At 40.0% G+C, this 20587-nt stretch overlaps 2 protein-coding genes across 4 annotated transcripts in view; one reads left to right on the top strand and one right to left on the bottom strand.

Annotated features, from left to right (window-relative positions):
• ttc38 (tetratricopeptide repeat domain 38) overlaps nucleotides 1-20587 on the top strand; it is a 47984-nt gene that overhangs the window by 12948 nt on the left and 14449 nt on the right. For 2 of the 3 annotated variants that reach the window (XM_042495474.1, XM_042495476.1), the window contains 3 exons: nucleotides 1092-1251; nucleotides 1729-1802; nucleotides 2163-2262. In XM_042495474.1, coding sequence (XP_042351408.1) covers nucleotides 1092-1251; nucleotides 1729-1802; nucleotides 2163-2250 — 322 coding nt within the window. In that variant the 3' untranslated portion in view covers nucleotides 2251-2262. Of the gene's footprint in view, nucleotides 1-1091; nucleotides 1252-1728; nucleotides 1803-2162; nucleotides 2263-14791; nucleotides 15059-20587 lie in introns of those variants that run through there. The other variant, XM_042495475.1, reaches the window with a different exon arrangement.
• tspan33b (tetraspanin 33b) lies at nucleotides 4127-20072 on the bottom strand. Its single transcript, XM_042495477.1, has 8 exons — nucleotides 19900-20072; nucleotides 16235-16292; nucleotides 14783-14910; nucleotides 14574-14648; nucleotides 10257-10352; nucleotides 9729-9857; nucleotides 6577-6738; nucleotides 4127-4203 (listed from the first exon to the last, which is right to left on the bottom strand). Exons 1-8 carry the CDS (start codon nucleotides 19993-19995, stop codon nucleotides 4135-4137), a joined length of 813 nt encoding a protein of 270 aa, XP_042351411.1. The 5' UTR covers nucleotides 19996-20072; the 3' UTR covers nucleotides 4127-4134.

Here is a 20587-nt window from a genome sequence, read left to right as displayed (position 1 = left end):
TTATAACCTAGGTTTGGATGGATTGCGCAGCTTTACATAATCCATATTTTGCCATTTTATAATTTCACATTCTTCCTCTTACAGTCAGAGGCAGCGACTCTAAGAATTAGCTAATCCAAGAAAGCCCCACAATAGTATGAAATCTTTGGCCCTACGATGAAGTGAATCCTACTCAGATGCTGATGCCTTTCACAGATCAGTAGTAATACCCTAACACCCACCAGACTGTAATAGAAATAAACCAGCTTGAAGCTTTTTCTCTAGATTTTGTTGATGTTGATGTTTTAATGCCTCCGCACCAGGGACAGTCGTGTCAGGAGGAATAGTGTTTTTGGCTGCCCGTCTGTCGTGAATGCAGTATCTCAAGAACACCTTGGGGGGATTTCCCCAAATTTGGCACAAACATCCACTTTGACTCAACGATAAACTGATTAGAATTTTGTAGTCAAAGGTCAAGGTAAGTGTGACTTCACAAAATATATTTTTGGCCTTGACTCAATTTGTACTCTATTTATCAAAACAGTCACACAAAGAAGATAGTGATGACATTTTATATCCAAAAGGTCAAATTTTACCTTTGCTGTGATGTCATCATTACTTCTATGGTCAGTACTCAACATCATATCTCAGGAACAGATGATGAATTGGTGAAACTAATCTTGGGTGACCACCTTAAAAACTGTGGCGATTGTATAGATCTTCTGTGCTGCTGGGAAGATGTGTGTGAAGCATCTACGTTTTTGCAGACATGGATGGAAACTGTAACAGCAACTGGACTGGTTTGCGGAGGCATAAAACTGCTATATAGTAATTCACGATTAATTAGGAATATTGCATGTCTTTGTTTGCGTCATTCATGTGTGTACATGTTACTGTATGTGTACACAGCAAGCTGTTCAAACAAATGGCCCCTGGCGGGATTAATGAAGTATAAATATAAAACAAAGAATAAACAGAACAAACATTATATGCTTGCCACACCTCAACAAATCACCCCAAAAACATCCCTTCCCTGGCACTAGCTTCTAAACCTTACAGCCGTACCAAGATATGTCTTTTCATTAGTTATAACCCACTCCTTTCTTTTGTAGAGAGCCAGGGGACAATGAGCAACATCAGTTGGCAGGGACTTTAGCTGTACCAATGTGTCAGGCCATGATGGAGTACGATCAGGGCAACTACAACCGAGCTGTGGAACTACTGCACCCTTTACGCTACCGGGTGGTAGATATCGGTGGCAGTGATGCACAGGTAAGGTTCACAGAAACTGTGATAAACTCAAAGCAAACAAAAAAAAATCCAAGTCCAAACTGAACTGCAGTTCTCTTATGTACAGTTGAAAAGCATACAGCCTTGAGGCTTCACTTTTTTCTCTTTAGATATCATTGATTAGAGTGTAATATGCTTTTCTGAGTCAAACTGAAATCCCTGTTGTTGTAAAGTAGGCCAGAGGTGAAGAACGCTCTGCATAAGAGCCAGAGTCTTTCAGTCCATGAACATACCACATAGTGTGAGAGTGTGGAGCGCAGAGCACCAACACATGAATAATGAATCTGTGATGGACGCTGATGGACTTCATCCATTTTATGTTCTTTGTGTTCAGAAAACCGTTCCCAAAGGTGCAACAGTATACATACATACAGCAAAGCACAGAAGGCTAGAAAGACTCATACACAGTGTTGAAGAAGTGTTGTGTTTACTAATGGGTTTGTCCACTGTTGTTCACAGAGGGATCTCTTCAATCAACTGCTTATTCATGCAGCCATGAAATCGGAGGATAAGCACCATCAAAAACTGGGAAGGTAATACACAACGATTTCAGCAGCTTCAGTGCTCTGCGTTTTGGCCATCTATGTGTTTTTTATGAAACTCTTTTGAGAGATAGCAGAAAAAAACAAAGATCTTGCACTATTTGAAGCACTGAATTTCATCATGATACAGTATTGTTGCTGCTGGGGCTGCTGTCCGCTTGAGTGTTCTTTAGTTGCTGTTTTTTCATGTCCATATAGAACACAGACTCTATGCTCCCATTATGTAACCAGCATCCCCTGTCCGTACACCGTGTTATACTTTCATTATTGATCGGGTTAGCCTCTCAGCTTGTCTCTCTAAATCTGTGTTCATATCTCTGTGCTGTTCTGTGTTGTGCTGAATTCCTGCAGATGTCTTCTGGTGGAGCGCGATGCCATGAGGCCGAACTCCCCTCTGACGGATCGCCTGATGCAGAAAGCCCTGGCTCTTCACACCTAGACGGATTGCAAGGTGTGTAGAGCAGTTCCCATGCAAAAAACATCAAGCGATGCCATAATCCGATTTGCTGGTGTTTGGCTTTAGGAGACTCCTTTACCAATGGGCAGAAAAATTTGCACTTTTGTCAAGACATCTGAAACTTTTTATAGAGATTACATTTCAATGCAGAGCTCAAGCCTTTCTGACTACAGACCTTTAAAGTTTTTTATGTGAACACATTTGTACCTTTCTCAAGTTTATGAGCTCATATATAACACGGGTTGCTAATTGATCCTACCTAAGCCCCGCCTCCTTTCTCTGTGCTCCAATAGCAGCTGAAAAAGCTTGAACAATGCACAACCTCAGTCAGCTTTCCCTTTTGGTCATACTCAGATATGCTGTGTGGTATAGTTTTCTAAGTTTCAAAGAAAACCAAATGAAGATATAATACATATGTAACTTGGGCACTGTCACAGTCTTCATGGACACATTAGATTGCTTATAGTTACATATTAAGAAGCATTGTAACTGTTGTGGTAACAAAGGGCCTACGTGTGGATAAATTCCTTGTAGTAAAATACATGTAGAATGCACTGTGTGCCAGACAGCAGGCAGAGGCGAGGACTGGCTCTGGGGACGTGGAACATCACCTCTCTGGCGGGGAAGAAATTTGAGTGGGTGTGGGAGACAGAGCTGTGTGAACTAGATATAGTAGGGCTCATCTCTATGCATAGCACTTGTTTTGGAACAAAACTGGAGAGGTGCTGGACTCTTGCTTTTTCCAGAGTTGCCCAGAGTGAGAAGTTTTGGGCGGGTTTGGGAATACTCACCAGCCCCCAACCTGAGCGCTGCTGTGTTGAAGTTCTCCCTCGGGGAACAAGAGGGTCACTATGATGAGACTGCGAGTCTCTGAGAGAAGGTCTCTGACTGTTGTTTGTGCTTATGCACGGAACAGCAGCCTGATCAGAAGAGGTGCCGCCTTATATCTGTGGTATCGTTGAAAAGATTTGGAAAATGACAGATACTGTAGACTGGTTGCTGATATGATTTTAAATACATTAATTATCGTCAGCCATAAAAGATCAAGGCTAACATTTCTTTGTTCATACTATCTCTGTATGGCAGTGCACAGCCTTGAAGTAACTTTCTACAGTAAAGACATACAGGTCAGCATTATGATCTGTGGTCAGTAATAAATACATAAAATAATTTACTGATCCCCACAGGGGGAAAATGCGACACAGGAGCAATGTTGACTGATGTCATTCTTGGTCTCTACTTCTTTTTTTCGTTGAGACCAGAAGCCCCAGTTTATGTTGATTTGCCTCATTGAGGACAGTTACTATTGGGAATATATCCCTCTATCGTGTTCTGTCACCCATCTAATAAACACTGCGGCATCCTGCTTAGAAGCACCAGTGGTGCCATGTTTCTTTGTGTCAAGCTTGTCTAACCTAGCATACCTAACTCAGGGGGGCCGGACTTAGGAAGGGTCAGTGTGATTAATAGCTTTTAATCACATTCTTCACGAGTTGATTCTTTTAGCTAACCAAACTGATACCTCCCAATCAATATACTGTAGAGCAGTGTGGCTTTTCTCTTTTGAATTTTATTAGCAAACTTAACATTTAAATATAAATACTTATCAGAAATAAAATCCTCATGTCAAGATCAATACAAAAACCATGTTCAGAACCAATAAATATACACTTTGCACTTTTCATGTGATGACTCCTTGTGCACCACACTTTCATGCCTGTAAGCAACATCACAGTCAGAATGTGTACTCAAATGTCGCAGTGATACTGAAGCAGTAAAAAAAGATGTCCTTGCACATGTCAGACGAGCCGAGCAATGTACTGTAAGTTCTTTTCTTTCCTCCTCTCTTCCTGCGTCAGCCCGCTCTCACAACACTGAGGTAATCTCATCTTGGATCTGAGAGATCAGGATCTGGGACAGCACAATGCCTGCAATCTAGAGGACAGTAGCAGCCACTTTAGATTACAAAACAGACTCTCTGAAACTGTACAGCCTGTGCCGAGCATCTCAAGGTGCCTCAAGCTCATCTGATACAGAGAGGAAGTGTTTCAAAATGACATAAAACTGTTTGGATTCTGTCACTTGAAATGACTGTATATTCAGTTTAACAGGATTTTAACACTTTTACGTATCATTTCCTATAAAGCTGATCACAAAGTGTTTCTCTCAGCAGATCACTCACATTCAGCTGCAAACAGATTTTAAAAGAGCTATTCAATAATCAACAGTTTGATTTAAATGCTGCTTGTTATGCAGACACGTTCAGTGTTAAGTTAGGATGTGCAAGACAAAAAAGAGAACTTCATCATCAGATTTCCTGCACATCAAAGCAACTGGAATACTAGTGCAATTGTTTTGACAGGACTCATGGGTAATTCACACGCTTCCCTCTTAGCAGGATCTTTGGAGACCCAATCAGCCTGATATGAGAGCGAGCGAGATCAGGCTAAAGATCCAGTGACAAAGCTGCACTGTGGTAGAATACGATGTGACAGTAGCTGAATCATCTTGATAAGTTGGCGTACTAATTATTTAGAAGCAGCTTTTGATAAATGCTACAGTAATTAGATTTCATGGAAAATCTAACATATTGACTTGACTTATTCACAGTACTTAGTGCTATGGGATTTGAGGTGAGTTGTGCGGTGGTGCTCAGTGAGTGGGAGGGGAATCGTTAGTATGCTCCTTTCTTTGGCCCATAATCTTACATTATCACACGCAGACTTCTACCGCGGTTGCACATTAACCCGAGCTTTCGGTCTAGAACAGAGTACTAAATTAATAATGTGCAGTTAAAAATTCATTATACCATTGTGCCTAGTTATTGCTGTCTAGGTATAATCCTCTGTTTTAAATCAGTCCTATCCCAGTGGCCTTGCATTAACCCTACACCCTGTTGGTTTCTTTTAAAATAAGATTTTTATTAGATTTTTCTTCTTTCTCCTGTGCTAAGACAGGCCTGTTCTACAGTATGTGAAACAATCTCCACTTGTAAAGGGAAGTTGTTTGAAGCTCTCCAGTTGATGTTTGTACGTGTGTTACTTCAGGAAAGGTGCAGGGTCCTGATTGATGAAGTGTTCCTCGGACTATTTCACTGCCCAATCCAAATGCACCATGCCAGTCTGCCTTTGAGCGAGCAGGGCCAGTCAATATATTGATCGCTGCACGTTCAATCCGGTGAGCCTCCAGTTGATGCTTATATTGACTTGTGTGAGTGTGTGAGCTTATTTAAGACAAGACTAGATCTTTTTTTAACCAAGAATTGTCTGAGGTTACCAATGGCAAGTGACTGTTGCCAAATAGTGCACAGCCTGAATAAAAGGAGCACTTCACCCCCCTAATGACAATTTGTATATCGATTACTCACCCCGTGTTACGTTTAATTCCAGAAGAAAACTTTGTTTTTCCCGCTGGCCTCCACAGTGAACAAGGAATCCAAAAAAAGAGAAAATTCTTGATGAATTGAAGTAAATGAGTCTCATGTTTAACAACAGCAAAACAGTTTGAAACCATGCGTTAACAAACTCTCACACAACTCGGGCAGCATAATCCCAGTCTCATTGATCCAGTCTTATACTCTATACTTCTGAAAGACTGCTCTGAAACACTTTCACATAAACAGTCTCAGTGTGCCCACATGACTGACAAATCATGTTTATGTATACTGGCTCTTTCTCATCTGCATTTCTTTAGGATTTGAGTAATTTTTCTTCTGTAACTGGAAATGCTGGGTTGATCAAGGGAGACAACTGTAACAGTTTTTGGTTTTGATGTCATTACTCAAAAACCTCTAATGTAAACTATGTGGATACATTTTTTATGAAGGTACCCGAATAGATGATCTACTTACTAACAGTCATCAATTGTTTTCACAAGCAATATTGAAACGTGTTTCAATATTTCAATGTTTCATCTGCAGAAGCAGTTGCAGCAGTATATGGGGCATTGGAAGCATTTTATTGTATGTAATTCTGTTCAACTTTGTCAGCAGACCTGCTATAAATCTTCTGGCAGGCAAAATAAAACATGGATGCTGAAATAAATCTAGGGGATAAACTGATGAAACTTGGATTGTACTGCACAAGTCATGCGAGAATTTGTTTTGCCATTACAAACAATCACCGATGACTTAAATCATCAAGAATTCTCTCAATTTTTTAGATTCTCTGTTCACTGTGTAGACACGTGAGTAAAAAAAAAACAAAAAAAACCTTTTCTACACAAATTTACCATAGAAATAATTGATACACAAATGAGTGATTCATATAGATTGAATACTCTGTTAAGTAAGTGCATGTGTGGGGTTACCTGAGGCAAGGCTAGACCTAGGGCGAGAGCTCCCACAAGCAACAGATGAGACTCGATCCACATCACTGCTTTGTCCGCACAGCCTACCGGGTAGATTGACTTGTTTGCCTCCAGGTAGTTCTGGGTTTGAACACCAAAACCGCACATAGTGTTGATCACTGTCTGTAAGCCAGATGGGAAAAGGCAAAGACAAAGACACAGACAATGTGATTGTTTGGGAGATTGTCTTTCTTTTTATGTCTTGAGGATTTAACCTGAAACACTGAAAGCAGTATTCAAAAGATGCTTTCACAGGCTGCTGTTTGGCATGTCTTGTGTTATTTTGCCTTGACAAATATATTAACTGTTGTGTCAGCCAATGGAGAGTTTTGAAGAAGCCTGCTGACTGAAGAGACTTGGATAAAGATAAGGGAAGAAAACGATGAGAGAACAATACAACCATGTGCATTTGATGTGTGAAGGCTGTTTATCCCCTAAAGTAGCCATGCAGTTACAGGCTACGAACAGCAGGTCGCAGCACTGCATTAGCTCCTCTGATGTTTAATTAATTGATTGTTCACCCACATAGAAAAAGGTTGCTGTGATCTGTTTTCCATGTAGCATGATGTATAATCAATATTAGTCTGATGGATCTACATGCACTCCTTAGTTTCCTGTCTCCACACAAACTAGAGGGAATTGTCATTGGTGGTTGTAAGCCATGCTGTTGTGTGTCTGCACAGAGGTTAGACAAGCAATTTGGACGTGTCTTTGTGCAAGTGCAAATGTGTGTGTTCATGCATGCACAGGAGCAGTATTTACATATATACTGCTTGTGTGCAAGCGTGCATGCCAACCGCACACATTTCATTTGTTTGCACAGGGCTGCTATGTTGATTCTGTGTAGACAAAATGTGATAAAATGTTAATGAAACAGGCTTAAATTTTGAAACGGTTAAATCACCACTGCCAGCACTGCTGCACATGCACAGCATGTTACAGTATGCTGCATATCATACTGCACAGCAATGCTATATATGTTGGATATGAGCATTACATATCAGTAGGTTAGCTTGAACTTTTGTCTTTAGGAACTCTTTGTTCATGCAATTTCACTTTTCCATTGATTATTATATCATTCTAAACTGTTTTAGTTGGTAATCACCTCATGAAGCTTGCTCTTGACTCACTAAGACACTCAAAGTCACACAACAATAATAATTATTATAATAATAATTAATGCATGCTGCAGACTCATCATAAGGGAGAAACTGGCAGACCAGATCAATGTATGACAATTCACTTCAACCCAAAAAAAGTAAAACCAGCAGCAGTTTAATACCTGCAATTGTAGACCTGCTGATGTCGCCTCAAGGCAAAGACATAAAGAGCTTTTGCAGTTTTGGCACACATGTATGTGTACTTATCCAATGTAAATAGTGATTATAATGTCATTTTTAAGAAGCTCTGGCCATTTGAGTACCCACAGATCACTAATGGTGTTGTAAATTCCGTAGAAAATTTTGGATTCTTGAGCCTTTAAGATATGTTAGTGTATCTTTTCTTATCAATAGCAGTCAGGCAGAGTGTGCGGGGTGAAGTCTCCTGATGTCACCTGAAAACGTGACATCAGGAGAGAAGAAGACAATTCTTGTCTTGCTTATTAAACCTGATCATCAGGAAACCAACATTGGTATTTAATTTCATTCACTGAGTCTTACATAGAGTCCTGTTGCCCATTTTGCCCTAACCAATCAGTAGTGACGCATCTTTCCCTAAAGTCAGTTGATTTATTTGCTGTGGTAGTGGTTATGAGGTGCAGTTATCTTTTTCTGTTTTCCACATGATTTAAAAAAGAAATTGGCAGCAATTCAGAAGTCTAGGTCCAGGATAATGCCCTCAACATGTTATACTTGTAGTTGTCAAATCTCTTTTAGAACAGGAGTGTCAAACGTGTTTTAGTTCATGGGCCAAATACAGCCAACTTTGATCCCAGGTGGCATGGGCCAGTAAAACCACTCCATAATAACCTAGAAGAAACAACATCTCCAAATTTTCTTGTTCTTTTAGTGTAAAGAGGTACATTCTGAAAAGTCAAACACATGAGCAAAACAGATTATGAACAGCCTGAGATGTCTGAAGAAAAACAAGTGCAATTTCCACAATATGTCTCAGTGAGTCTACCACTCACTTTTGTTACATGTACATTTTCCACATCGAGTGGACGTTATTAAAAAGCAGTTTGAGTTATCCCCAGCCTTACAAACCATGTACAAATTTTAAGTTTTGACAGTGGCTCAGAAATGGGCTCATGCCAATAATGTTTTGAGATAGAAGGCCAATGCAGATTTACTGGAGCTGCTGACAATATTTTACTGCAGAATATCTTTGAATATTAACAGTGATCAACAATGACCATAACAATGAATATAAGTAGCCTATTCATATTCAATTTTCACTAACCAATCAGTACATAACAATGTATTGACCTGAATCTAATGTTATTTTAAGTCTACACTGATACCTGTTTTGCTGTGGTTTTAAGATTGGAGCAGAGCAGAGTAAAACATATAAATGGATATTGGGTGATATTGAGAAGAGAGAACAGCTTAGTAGGAATGGGGCAAAAAAACCAGACTATTTTGTGCATGTAAATGTACACAGTGTTAGATGTGCAAAGTCATCCAGTGGGTTAGATTGGACCCTTAAGCGGGCTGGCACACGGGCTATATGTTTGATAACCCTGATTTAGAAATGATTACTTTTCCTTCACTGTAGATGCCGGACATCAGCATATCTATATTTGCAGTTCTCTTTCATAGCATCTTACATCACTCAGAGAACTGAGGTTTGGCTAGTAACCTAATTTTAAACTGTTGCTGTTAGATACTTTTCTTGCCTGTAAGTGGCGAAGGTTGAAGTCTAAGTGCAGGTCTGGAAACTTTTACGCACTGTGTCCTCGATGACTGATACGTCTATATTTTACATAAAGCACCATGGAATTGAATTAGTTGATACCTCCTTTTATACTGTTAACTGGCATGCAACCCAGAGAGTTCCTTGAAGAAGTGTTTTTAAGTTAAAGTTACTTCACAGTTAGTAGTTTTCCATTAAGCTTTTAAAGTAGTTGGTCCACACAGTGTCATGAGTCATGAGGCTACATGAGCACACACCTCTCCAGGAACAGGAGTGCAGCAGGAGTATGGCACAGCACAGCGCTCGGAGCTGGGGTTCTCATGTGTGCAATTAAAGTACAGGTTCCAAGACCAGTCTGTGTAGTTGTTCCACCCACAACATTTGAACTGAGAGAGAGGAAGGAAAGAGAGAGGAGAGCACAGGACAGGTTTATATTTAGAAATGTGGCCTTGCTCTGTACTGTACATCCTGCCAGTCTGGGCTTCTCCCATGGGAAAACCCAGGCTCACGAGTGTGCCAGTTTGTGCAGATGGATGAGAAATTTCACATGAGGAGACCCGCAGAGTACAGGAACTGTATGTAACATGTAGCCTCTCATGTGGAAATCCCTCTCCAAAGCCAAAATAACAAACATAAAACATACAGCTCTGTGGTCTTTGGTTGTGGTTTCTTAGTTTAGAGCTTCAGTAAACCCCTAGCTGGGATCAATTTTGTAGACTTGTGTGATGTGAACAGCTACAGACACGAGCACAGCCATTCTAGCTAAGTGGAATTGGCCACAGCACCTCTTTCTGGATGTAATCCATCAGGTTCTGCAGATCCAGGTCATCCCTGTAGTGCACAATGGCTTTCTTCACAAACTTTCCCAAAGCATCCCGAGTCTAAGAGAGAAGACACGTGGGAGTTTAAACACAGCATAATAGCTTTAATATAAACATGTACTGAAGAAAGGAACTCTGTCAAGGTTTAATAACTTCATTAAAATTACCAGAGGTGAATTTATCTAGAAATGTCTCTATAACCAGGATCCTAAGGTGCTCAGTGCCATGGCGAAAGCTCTCAGGCTTTGTGACTCAGTTAATTACCCATGCTGCATCTATAGAGGATTGCAAAGTGCTTCTTTGTGAAACTTCCTTAGGACAGAAACTGTGGAAATCCTCACACGACTCAGAGTGGATCATATGTAGGATCATTTCAAATCTAAGTTAAAACCGTTTCTCCAGAGAGATCAGGCATGTATTCACAGTTAATCCGGTGGCTTTATTTGGATTTGATCTACTTTTACATTTTATTGTAAATGGCATACAAAGTATTTACGTTGCATCGCAGTACGAATGCATTTTTATAAAAGGCCACCGAGGGAGGCGTGCTACAAATGAGCTTTTAGGCTATAAACACTATGCTGTGCATATTCTGTGCTCATGTATCTGCCCATGTAAAATAAACATAAATAATAATGATTGTCTGATGTCTGAAGGGAACACATAACATCCTCTTGTTTGCATTGTATGAGCATCCTGTGGGATGTATCTCAACAAGGTGGCAGCGGAGCAGGAATTGCTGCAGAGATGGCTGCAGGAGTGCAGCATAATAATAATTAAAATCATTCATGCCTTTGAGATCAATGTACATGATGCATACCAAATATAGAGCGCACACACTCAGGTTTAACGCTATTTCAGCTGCAGTGGATAATTGCTTGAATTTGGCCATTTGTTATTATAATGTGGCAATTTTCATCAGCTCCACTTCAGCTGAATAAACACAACCCAGATAAAATAAAAAATGAAATACATTGATATGTTTAAATTATTTGTAATAAGGACTTCAAACTAGATGAGGTTGATTCAGACATTTAAATTGTGTGCTACTTTATTTTGCCAGCTTTCACTGTCCATATCATATTGCTGTTATACAGCTTTTCTATTCTCACACATAAATTGGGTGTTAGAAAAAGATATTTAATGCAAATCTCGATCCTTTAAATTCTGAAAACAAGGAGGGGCCATGGTTACACAGACTGAGTTCAGATGTAATGTATGCTAATAGGAGTGCTGTATGCTAATAAGCTGCTGAACTTTAAAATTTCATTAAGCCTGAAATGAACTTCTGTGAGCGGTTTGCTGAAGGCTCTCCGAATTGTTCTCATTATATCCGGCATTGGAACAGGTTATGTTGATAAATACTGTAAGCTCTATCAAAATAGCCCAAAATGCCTTATCCCGAAGTAGTTTTACTAAATTGTTAGGATTTTTACAGCACTTTTCCCCGCAATCACTGTGCCCTCCCCTATTTCCACGTGGTGCGCGGTATGCTCATGGGCTTCGCAGCCCACTGTCACACCTCTCCATGTCATTAGTGGCAAAGTCTCCTTCAAGGGATCTGTTGAAATGGAACATTTGGTTCCACTTTGAAGTGCCGAAGCATTTGAATCATTTAGCGAGGAAGGATGCTGGGAGGGTTGTTAAACTGCTCTGTTTAGCAGCAGGTAGTCCGAGCACTGACAGAGAACACAAGGGATAGAAGAGGTATCGTCAGGCACCAGGCACTCCGCCACACACTGATGTCAGGGAACGCTGCCACTGCTGGCTGTTGTGTTTTTATTCTCAGAGGACCCTAATGGGATGTAACTGTAGGAGATAAGTGGGTGCTAGAGGGGGGGGGGCATCCTTTTTTTCCCTACAGCCCTCCAATCAATCACTGCGGTCATGTTGGGAGCTCAGATGCATGTACAGGAATGCACATACATGTACTGTATGTACATTCATGCAGTCAGTGAGTAAATTATTACCTGGTCTCCTACAGACCCTTTTATTCAGTGCTTGAAACCCCCACAATGGGTTTCAAAATGATTATTAGTTTCTAAATGGGTATAAAAAAGGATCCTTCGCACAAAATTATGTTTACTCTTTGGACTGTCTAGTTTTCTCTTGTTAAATACTGTGTAATTATACCTCTTGAGGCTTCTGAAACTCATTCAGATGAAACAGTCTGAGATGCAATATTGCTTTTTATTTCCCAATGCCACACTAATTTTATATGGTATGCACTATATGCAAATCTCTGTAGTGTACTGTTATTGCATTTAGAGTACAAGAAATCAACATACCTTTCTGTTTAATGCCAACAGGAAATGATACAGTATAGCATTATATGATGCATTGTCTACATTAATCTTTAGAATTTTGCTGTAAATTTACATTTCACATCACAAAATGTGTCTAAAGATATGTCAATAGCTGTCTCTCCACCATCTTTCTTGCAGTTGTAAGTAGCTCTTTCATTTCCTTTATGCACTGCACTTTTGGAAAATAGCGTACCTTTAAGTAGTCTGAATTCTGGGATACAGCTTTAGTCCTTTTGCAAATGTGAGTAGCTCCCCGATCCTTTTGGCATTGCATTGTGGGAGGAGTGCATATTAAGAGTACAATCAAAATCATTATATCAATGCGTCCTGGTATTTTTCGTCTTACTTACAGCTCCTATAATAGCTGCCCTTACAAAGTACGCACTGTTGCACGGAGTATACATACAGTTGGAACAAACGACTTTGTCATAACATCATCTATTCAAATTTGACCCTCTTGCTCATATATCCACCACAGTCTAGTCAAGTAAAAAGAAGTATAAAATTTGGAATGCAGGAGATTTTAATGTTATCACCAAATGTCACTGTGGAGATACAACAAAATGCAATTCCTGGAGTTTGCCAGAGGTCAGCCTGAAAAGCTCTGCTGTTGTTACTTTGCAATCTATGTACAGTAGTTTTTACTTTCAGTAATCACTGCATATATTTTAGATTTATCTATACTATATTCACAACAGTAACATTTATTTTGCATTTCTCTGTCATTGTTAGTTTCATAGTTATGTCCTTTAGCTTTTGGTTATCTTTATGATTAGTTTGTTCACTTAAATTTCTATTCTTACTATTACTGTTTGACTGGTCACCAGTCACCTGAATGCACTGTCAGTCATCCGTTGTTGCAGCTCCAGACAGCTGTCAAAATGAGCTGTCAATGAGCTGCCAAACTGTCATCGTGTCTGCAACTCAGTCAAAGTAAGGCATCTGTTGCTGCAAAAGTTTTGTTGGTCAAAAAAGCCAGAAAAGTATGCTGGCATACATGCTATGTATAAGGGCATACAAATTTTCTTTCTGACATACTAAATAGTATGGTAGTATAGGTATGGTGACACACAGCACATATATATTTTTAGTACACTTAATCAAATCAGTTTTTGTAACTGTGTAAATAGGTGTAGTGTTGCTCACTGAGATGCAATAATATACAACCTATATGCAACCTGTTATGATGCATCACATTGAATTAATTGGAAAAAAATTGGGAACCACATTTGGCTTCTTACAGCTTTAATATTGTATACGTTTTGGACATTATTTTGGTTACAATACTGGCCACAGTTATTCAGTACTATAAATAGCATCGAATAATCTGCTTTCTTTGGAGGTAAAACTGGAAGTGAATGCAGAAAAAATGTCTGTAATTATCTCTTATATCAAACCAAATAACGTTTATGTGTCACTATCGTACACAGTACAATATGAGGTGAAATTTTTATCAGAGAAAAACTCTGTGACAGATCTTGATAGTATAGGTAATATTTGCCTTTATTTCCTCCACCAAAAGAGTTTGGTTAAACTGGAGGTCTGATTGCTGTGTTTTTTTTCCCCACCTCGAGTTCTCATAGCAAATAGGAATTGTGGTCAAAACTATGAAAATAAAACTAAGGTTGTAATAAATTGGAATAATAAGTGTTTTCCAGTCAAGTAGGTTTAAGTCCTTTCTGTGAATGCTGTGCAGTTCCGACATTTACAACAAATTCCCCCTGTGGGCTGTGTGGGCTCTGTGGGCCCATCTGTGGGTTCAGATCCTAAGCCTTATTAAGTTTGATACACTGTAGTTCACAAATGCACAGAATGCCCAAAGAATACACTAGATCAGTGGAGCTCCGGGGCATTCATGGTCGATGGTGGTGTCACTGTAGAAAGGCATTGGAGGCCAAATGTGACCTTTATAGAGACTTTATATTATAGAATAACTCAGCTAGAGCACAGTATTGTCAGTGTGGAGACAAAGTACCTGATCGGAGTAGAAGAAGCCAAGAATTGCTATGGCCAGCTGGGTAAGGAAGACCAATGTCAGGCTGAAGGAGAACTAGAGTAAGACAAGACAAGTATTAAAACAGTCTAAGATATAATCAAAACAGTCAGATTTTTCGTTACACACGAGATGTAAGTCTTGGCTTTGGACAGCGCCAATATTAGTAATGTGTGTGTTATGTCTATTACTGTCTTAAGGAGGCGAATGTTCTCTCGAAGGGCTCCGATGCAGCCACAGAAAGTGATGAAGAACATGACCACCCCCACCACAATTAGGATGACAGCCGGGTCGATCAGGAACGTGTCTCGCACAGTGTCTGGCAGAAAGACAGGAATAGCCCCTGTTTAGATATTTTTCTCTATTCCTACCTTCACCTCTTTTCCTCCCTTCATTTATTTCTACTTTCTAACCTTTATTAGAATTCATTCCCTACCTCTCACAGCCCATTTTTTTGTTTTCCTATCTTCCCCACCCAAACTAGCTGCCTTCGTTTTCCTAAAATACTAATAATCTGTTATGGATTACACAGGGAGCAGAAGCATAATCTGTGGGATGAGGCCAAGTTAATCTTTTTTGTTGTCCATCCACTGCATGATAAAAATTAGATGGGGAAAAATAATGATAAAAGATAAAATAAATATAAAGCCAAACCTTGCCAACCCACTAAACGTGACAAGTGATTACTCTGAATTTAACAGGTTTTCAGCTAAAAGAGGCTACACACCACCACAGCTCCAAGACTAAAGGAGCTCTATGGACACAACTAAATATTAGAAATGAACTTTTCATTGGGAAAATACAAAACAAGGCCCTTACACACCAGGGATGTTTTATTTGTGTGTGGCCTAATTTAGCTGTTAATCATTTTTTTTCTTCATTTAGCAGTGGCAAAGTGTGAATAACTTTTTGTCCAATGAATTGTGGGAACAAGTGAAAATGGCAGAAAATAATGTAATTTTTCTTTTATATAATTCATTAAAAATCAAAGGCAAATTTTTCCAGTCAGAATAAAACCACACTATTCTGAGTTTGTGATTTAAACCACACTAACATCGCCACCAAACATCCATATTTAATCTACCTCTCCTTGATTCTTTTAGCACTTGTGATAGATCTGGATGCAACAGCCTCTGTCATGGTGATTTATCTTGTCTGTAAATGTTTTTCAGCCATTTTCTGGGTATGTTTTGCAGTTGAGTAGTGTTTGTCAATCAGTGACTTTTGATTGTGGCTTACCACAGCGTTGCACATAGTGCGAAAGGATTTATCTTCACATTCTTGCAGAACATTAGAGAAATGCCTATTTTTGTCATGAGCAGTAAGTTTTGTTGGTAAATGTGAGATGTCTGTGACGTGTACGTTGATTGTTCAAATTTGTGGTGAAGTTGTGGTAATTAGATGAAATTGCAAGGTCGTGCAAAGTTCATAGGGGTTGGTTGAATTTGTGGTAGTTGTTGTGATCTACAGGATTTAAGTATTGCAACTGTCCCAAATTTAGCATTTTTTACATTTTTGTGTCATTTATTCCCACCACCCCTAGAGTGTAAAGGCCTTAATAATCAATTTCTGTAGAATTTAGGAAGTGTATTAAAATGCCTTTGTATGTACCCGAACATGAAATAAGTGTGTCATGTACATACCTGTAGCTTTCTGGACTTTAGCATACACCCCGATGGCAACAATCAACAAGGAGAAAACCTGCGAGAAAAGAGGGAAGTTGTAAATCATGTGAAGACTTGCATAAGATAGCACATTAAGCTGATTACTTATTCTCTTTTTCTTGTACAATTGCTAATAAAAGGAAGTCAAGTCAGTTTTATTTATATAGCCCATTATCACAAAACAATTTGCCTCAGAGGGCTTTACAGCATATGACATCCCTGTCCTTAGACACAAGTGAGGAAAAAAGGAAAATAGAAGATAGAGAAGATCTCTCTCTCTCTCACTCTCTCACTCACTCACTCACTCACTCACTCACTCACTCACTCACTCACTCACTCACTCACTCTCTCTCTCTCTCTCTCTGAAATAAGCATAATTCACAAAATCTCACACTTTTCCCAGAGGGTTTGGATAGGAATTTGGGATCCAAAAGATCACTTTAAGATTAAATCCAGCAGCCTTTTTTTATCCTTTGCAAAATCTAGAAAGGGCGTTCACTATTGATATGTAATTCTGCGTTTTTTTAAAACAGATTTGATCAGCATTGTGAACCAGGACAGGTGTGATCAGGTTAGAGACAATGAGCCTTTCCGCAGGTGCTGAATATGTAGAGCACCTGTAGTTGTGGCTTCAGGGGCAGTTTATTTGTTTCCGATAAACAGACAGATGGATGTCAACGGGGAAAAAAACCCAAAATATATGGAGCACGGCTTTATTCATCGGAATTTGGAGGCTGATGATGTGGAACATTGAAGAGGAGAATTTATTTTTTCTGACAAACTCTGTCCACCTGTGATTTTAAAGAAAATCCTTCAGAATTGAAAACTCCTTTCTTTGGAGTATTTTATAAATCCACCTGTCAAGTAGAACTTGACCTTGGTTAGAAAATGGTGACTATTAACTGCCCTTGTTTCACCAAGCATTGTTTTGACTATTGTATGTGGACAATAGATCATTATTTTTATTTCTCAGTACATGAACAGCAGTCAGAGGAAAAAAAATCAGTAAGAAGGTGAGAAAGCAACAGATGGTTTCCATGCTTTTGATCTGAGACCTGCAATATGCTTTTAAAAAGACAGAAGAAAACATTACAGTAGCAAAAAAAAGCTCACACTATATAAAATATTGAACACAAAAGAGATGTCAGCTGCCCACGACGTGCATGCATTGGATGAAGGGTAGAATACCTCCTTATAATGAGGTCTCAAAACAGTGACAGCATCCAGGCACTGTGTGTTTGTGTGTGTGTGTGTGTGTTTGCGTGCTGTAAGTAATGGTGTTGCTTGAGGATGTTGTAAAGCTGCCGAGGATGTGAGCTCGTCCTAACAGAAGCGACACAATGAAACAGGGTGGAATGTAGGTGGAGTTAGAGCTCCATGTTGACTGCATTGTCAACACTAATTTTCCTCCTTTTCTTGGTTGTTTTTTTCACCTTGAATAACAATCAGCATGGCTTGCTTTCATTTTCCAGCCTCCAGATTTTCAGACAGTCTCCTGATTACTGATTGTTTATGTGTCAGTGTGTGTCTCTGTTTGTATACAGAAGTCTTTTTGTTCAGCCTGTACGAACATGGATTTGTTTTGTCTCTGTCTGAAAAGCCTGTATTGGATCTCTGGAGGTGGATCCATGGCATTACTTGCAATGAAAGGGGTGTAATTTTTATTTGGCGGGCATTCACGTTCAACCCAATTTTTTTTAATGTGCTCTGGAGAAGTAAATTGGTACTTTTTGAAATCCCCCTCACAGTTTTGGAATCAGTAATGCAACTTGACAAGATAGTAGCTGACAGGACATCGATGATGCACGTTTACTTTGGAACTGCAGTGTTTTCAAGATTTTTTGAAGGCACAGTTAGTTTTTTAAAGGATATTCTCTGTCGTGTGGGAGTGTGTGCATGTAGAGCTCCATTTGTCTGCTGCCACTGTGTGTGCTCATGTGAATACGGGTGGCAGAGCGCATTTGCAACAGGAGACGTGCACGCACGCACACACACGCACGCACGCACGCACGCACACACACGCACACACACACACACACACACACACACACACACACACACACAGTGAATGTATTCCAGCTCTGTTTTTAGGCTTTTCAAAGGGATGAATCAGGCTTCTCCCAGCGGATTGTGTGCGGAGGTGAAAGCCAGCTGAACTGAGCCGTGGGGACACGGGGACAAAGACCTGATGGATTAGGGCTGCAGTGTTCACTTCTGAGCTCGTGTCTGATAAACAAAGTCAACACAGGTCGGGCTGTGTGGCTGCTGTGGCTGCAGTAACTGCTGATTGGCTCTAAACACAGTAAGATTGCAGTACAGTGTTTGCCCCCTCACTGTGTTTGTGTAGGATTGGATGAACAGGGATATGATTGAGGTATAGGGACTCTGTAGAGCTACAGATGTGATCCCTGTACTTGAAGTAGTATTGTGGTAGAGAGGTAAGGGAGTTGGACAGAGACGTTAACGGTGTACTTGTGTGTTTGTGTGCTGATGAGGGATAAAAGGTCTGATAGATGGTCTAATGGCTTCAGCAAACAGTCCCAGTTGCCCCCAGGTCTCTTAGTTACAGTAACAACCAGCTGGGGAGCTTTTAGAATTTTACACTTTGTACTGTAGTATGTGCTGTATAGACCACCACCACCTTTCATATTCCAAAGTTGAGGGGGGGCATGGCCCCTTACTTCATTATGTATGTATCCAGTTTTTTAATCTTTGTCATTATAAATTATAAATTGTGAGCTAAAAGTAGTTTAAAAACTTTTTAATCTATAACCTTCTATACATTAACTTTAAGCCTTTTCAGCCAACACTATTAGCTGTTTCATGCAGCAAAGGGCCATTTTTGCCTGCTCCAGCCACTGAGCTACCGGGTCCCCCCTTATCTCTCTGTTTTAATCGTTATGTAATACTTTTAACTTTTTCTACCATTTATCCATTAATTTTAGCTAACTGTTTACATGTCTCACTACTTTTCGCTAAGTACCACTCAACTTTTTTCAAATTGGTTTATTTACTCCACATACCCCTGGCATCTGCAGAACTACCCCCTTGGCTACAAGTAACCCTGGCTGGCAATCACTGCTATGTATACAGTAATATGGACTCCAAATTTGTGCAGTGTTGTTGTGAAACAATGCAGCCTACAATACATTTAAGTGACAGTACATAACAGAAAATATATGGAAACACTCAGATACAGAATACCAGTAGCCTTGCACAGTTGCCAGGTGTTTTGCTGTTCAGTATGAGTCATTGCTGAACTGATTTGATAAGAATGCAGCACTCAACATTTGCTCTAGTGATGTATGAGCAATCTCAGTATCCATATATAACTGTAGTAAACTGAAAATAGGTAACAGTGGGGCGGCTGGGTACTCCTGCTGTTTGCAGCAGCGGATACTATCTGAATTATATTTCTTCATTCATTATGTATAAGCTTTTTTACTTTGCCTGTTTTAGTTTAGCCTCGTTTTCTAGCTGATCTGACTGTTTTTGGAAAACTACAACTCTTTGATAGCTGGTGATTTGTATGCTCAGAAATATCAAAAATATATGGAGTCCCCGGACACCATTACAGCCATGTTTTTGTCAGTACTGGCCAGCGCTGCAGTAAGAAAAATCCTCAACAGTGCAACTCTACTCACCCAAAATAAGAAGCTGAAGAAGAAGAGAAAATATCTGATCCAGGGGTTGACGAAGGTGAATGTCTCGGCTCGGTTCAGATTCTGTTTCCTGTCCATTGTTTGTCAATGTTTTTGCTGTCTCATAGAACTACAGTGAGTTTTACTTCAAAACAGTCCTGAGACTGAGCCCCACCCCGCAGAGACTCAGCCCCCATGTGAATCTGTGTGGAGGGGGTCGTTTGCTGGCTGTGGGGGTGTCAGGCTGTCTAAAAAAGGGGGCATGGGGCTGTGACGCTGCTCTGCCATGCTGGCAGGGCCCAGAACTGTCTATGTAGGCAGGCAGGTCAGATTACACAAAAAATATCTCTGGCTGACTGCAGCTGAATGGCTTACGAGCTTTGGAGTATTGTCAGCCTGCTGCCAGATTGCAGACCTTCGTTCACCTCCATGCGCTCTCTGTATTCCTGTCTTTCTCTGTTACTTCAAAGTTCCTAGTTGCTGCATAATAGGCCCACAATCATATTGTCCGCTTGTTGCAGTATTGTTTAATGCTTCCGAGAGGCTTCTGTTCTTATTTACAAATTACAGCCTCAAAGACAGATGCTCTCCTGCAGAGACTGAAACAGAATCATGGTTGACAAAGGCTGGATAAGGACATCTTTGAGAGGAAGGACATCTATTATAATTAATTGACAATGGACAGTTTGTT

The sequence above is a fragment of the Plectropomus leopardus genome, chromosome 11 (assembly GCF_008729295.1).
Source record: "Plectropomus leopardus isolate mb chromosome 11, YSFRI_Pleo_2.0, whole genome shotgun sequence".
In the NCBI taxonomy this organism is placed as follows: Eukaryota; Metazoa; Chordata; class Actinopteri; order Perciformes; family Serranidae; genus Plectropomus; species Plectropomus leopardus.
Note: the sequence above shows the minus strand (reverse complement) of the source record. Positions and strands in the feature narration are given on the sequence as shown.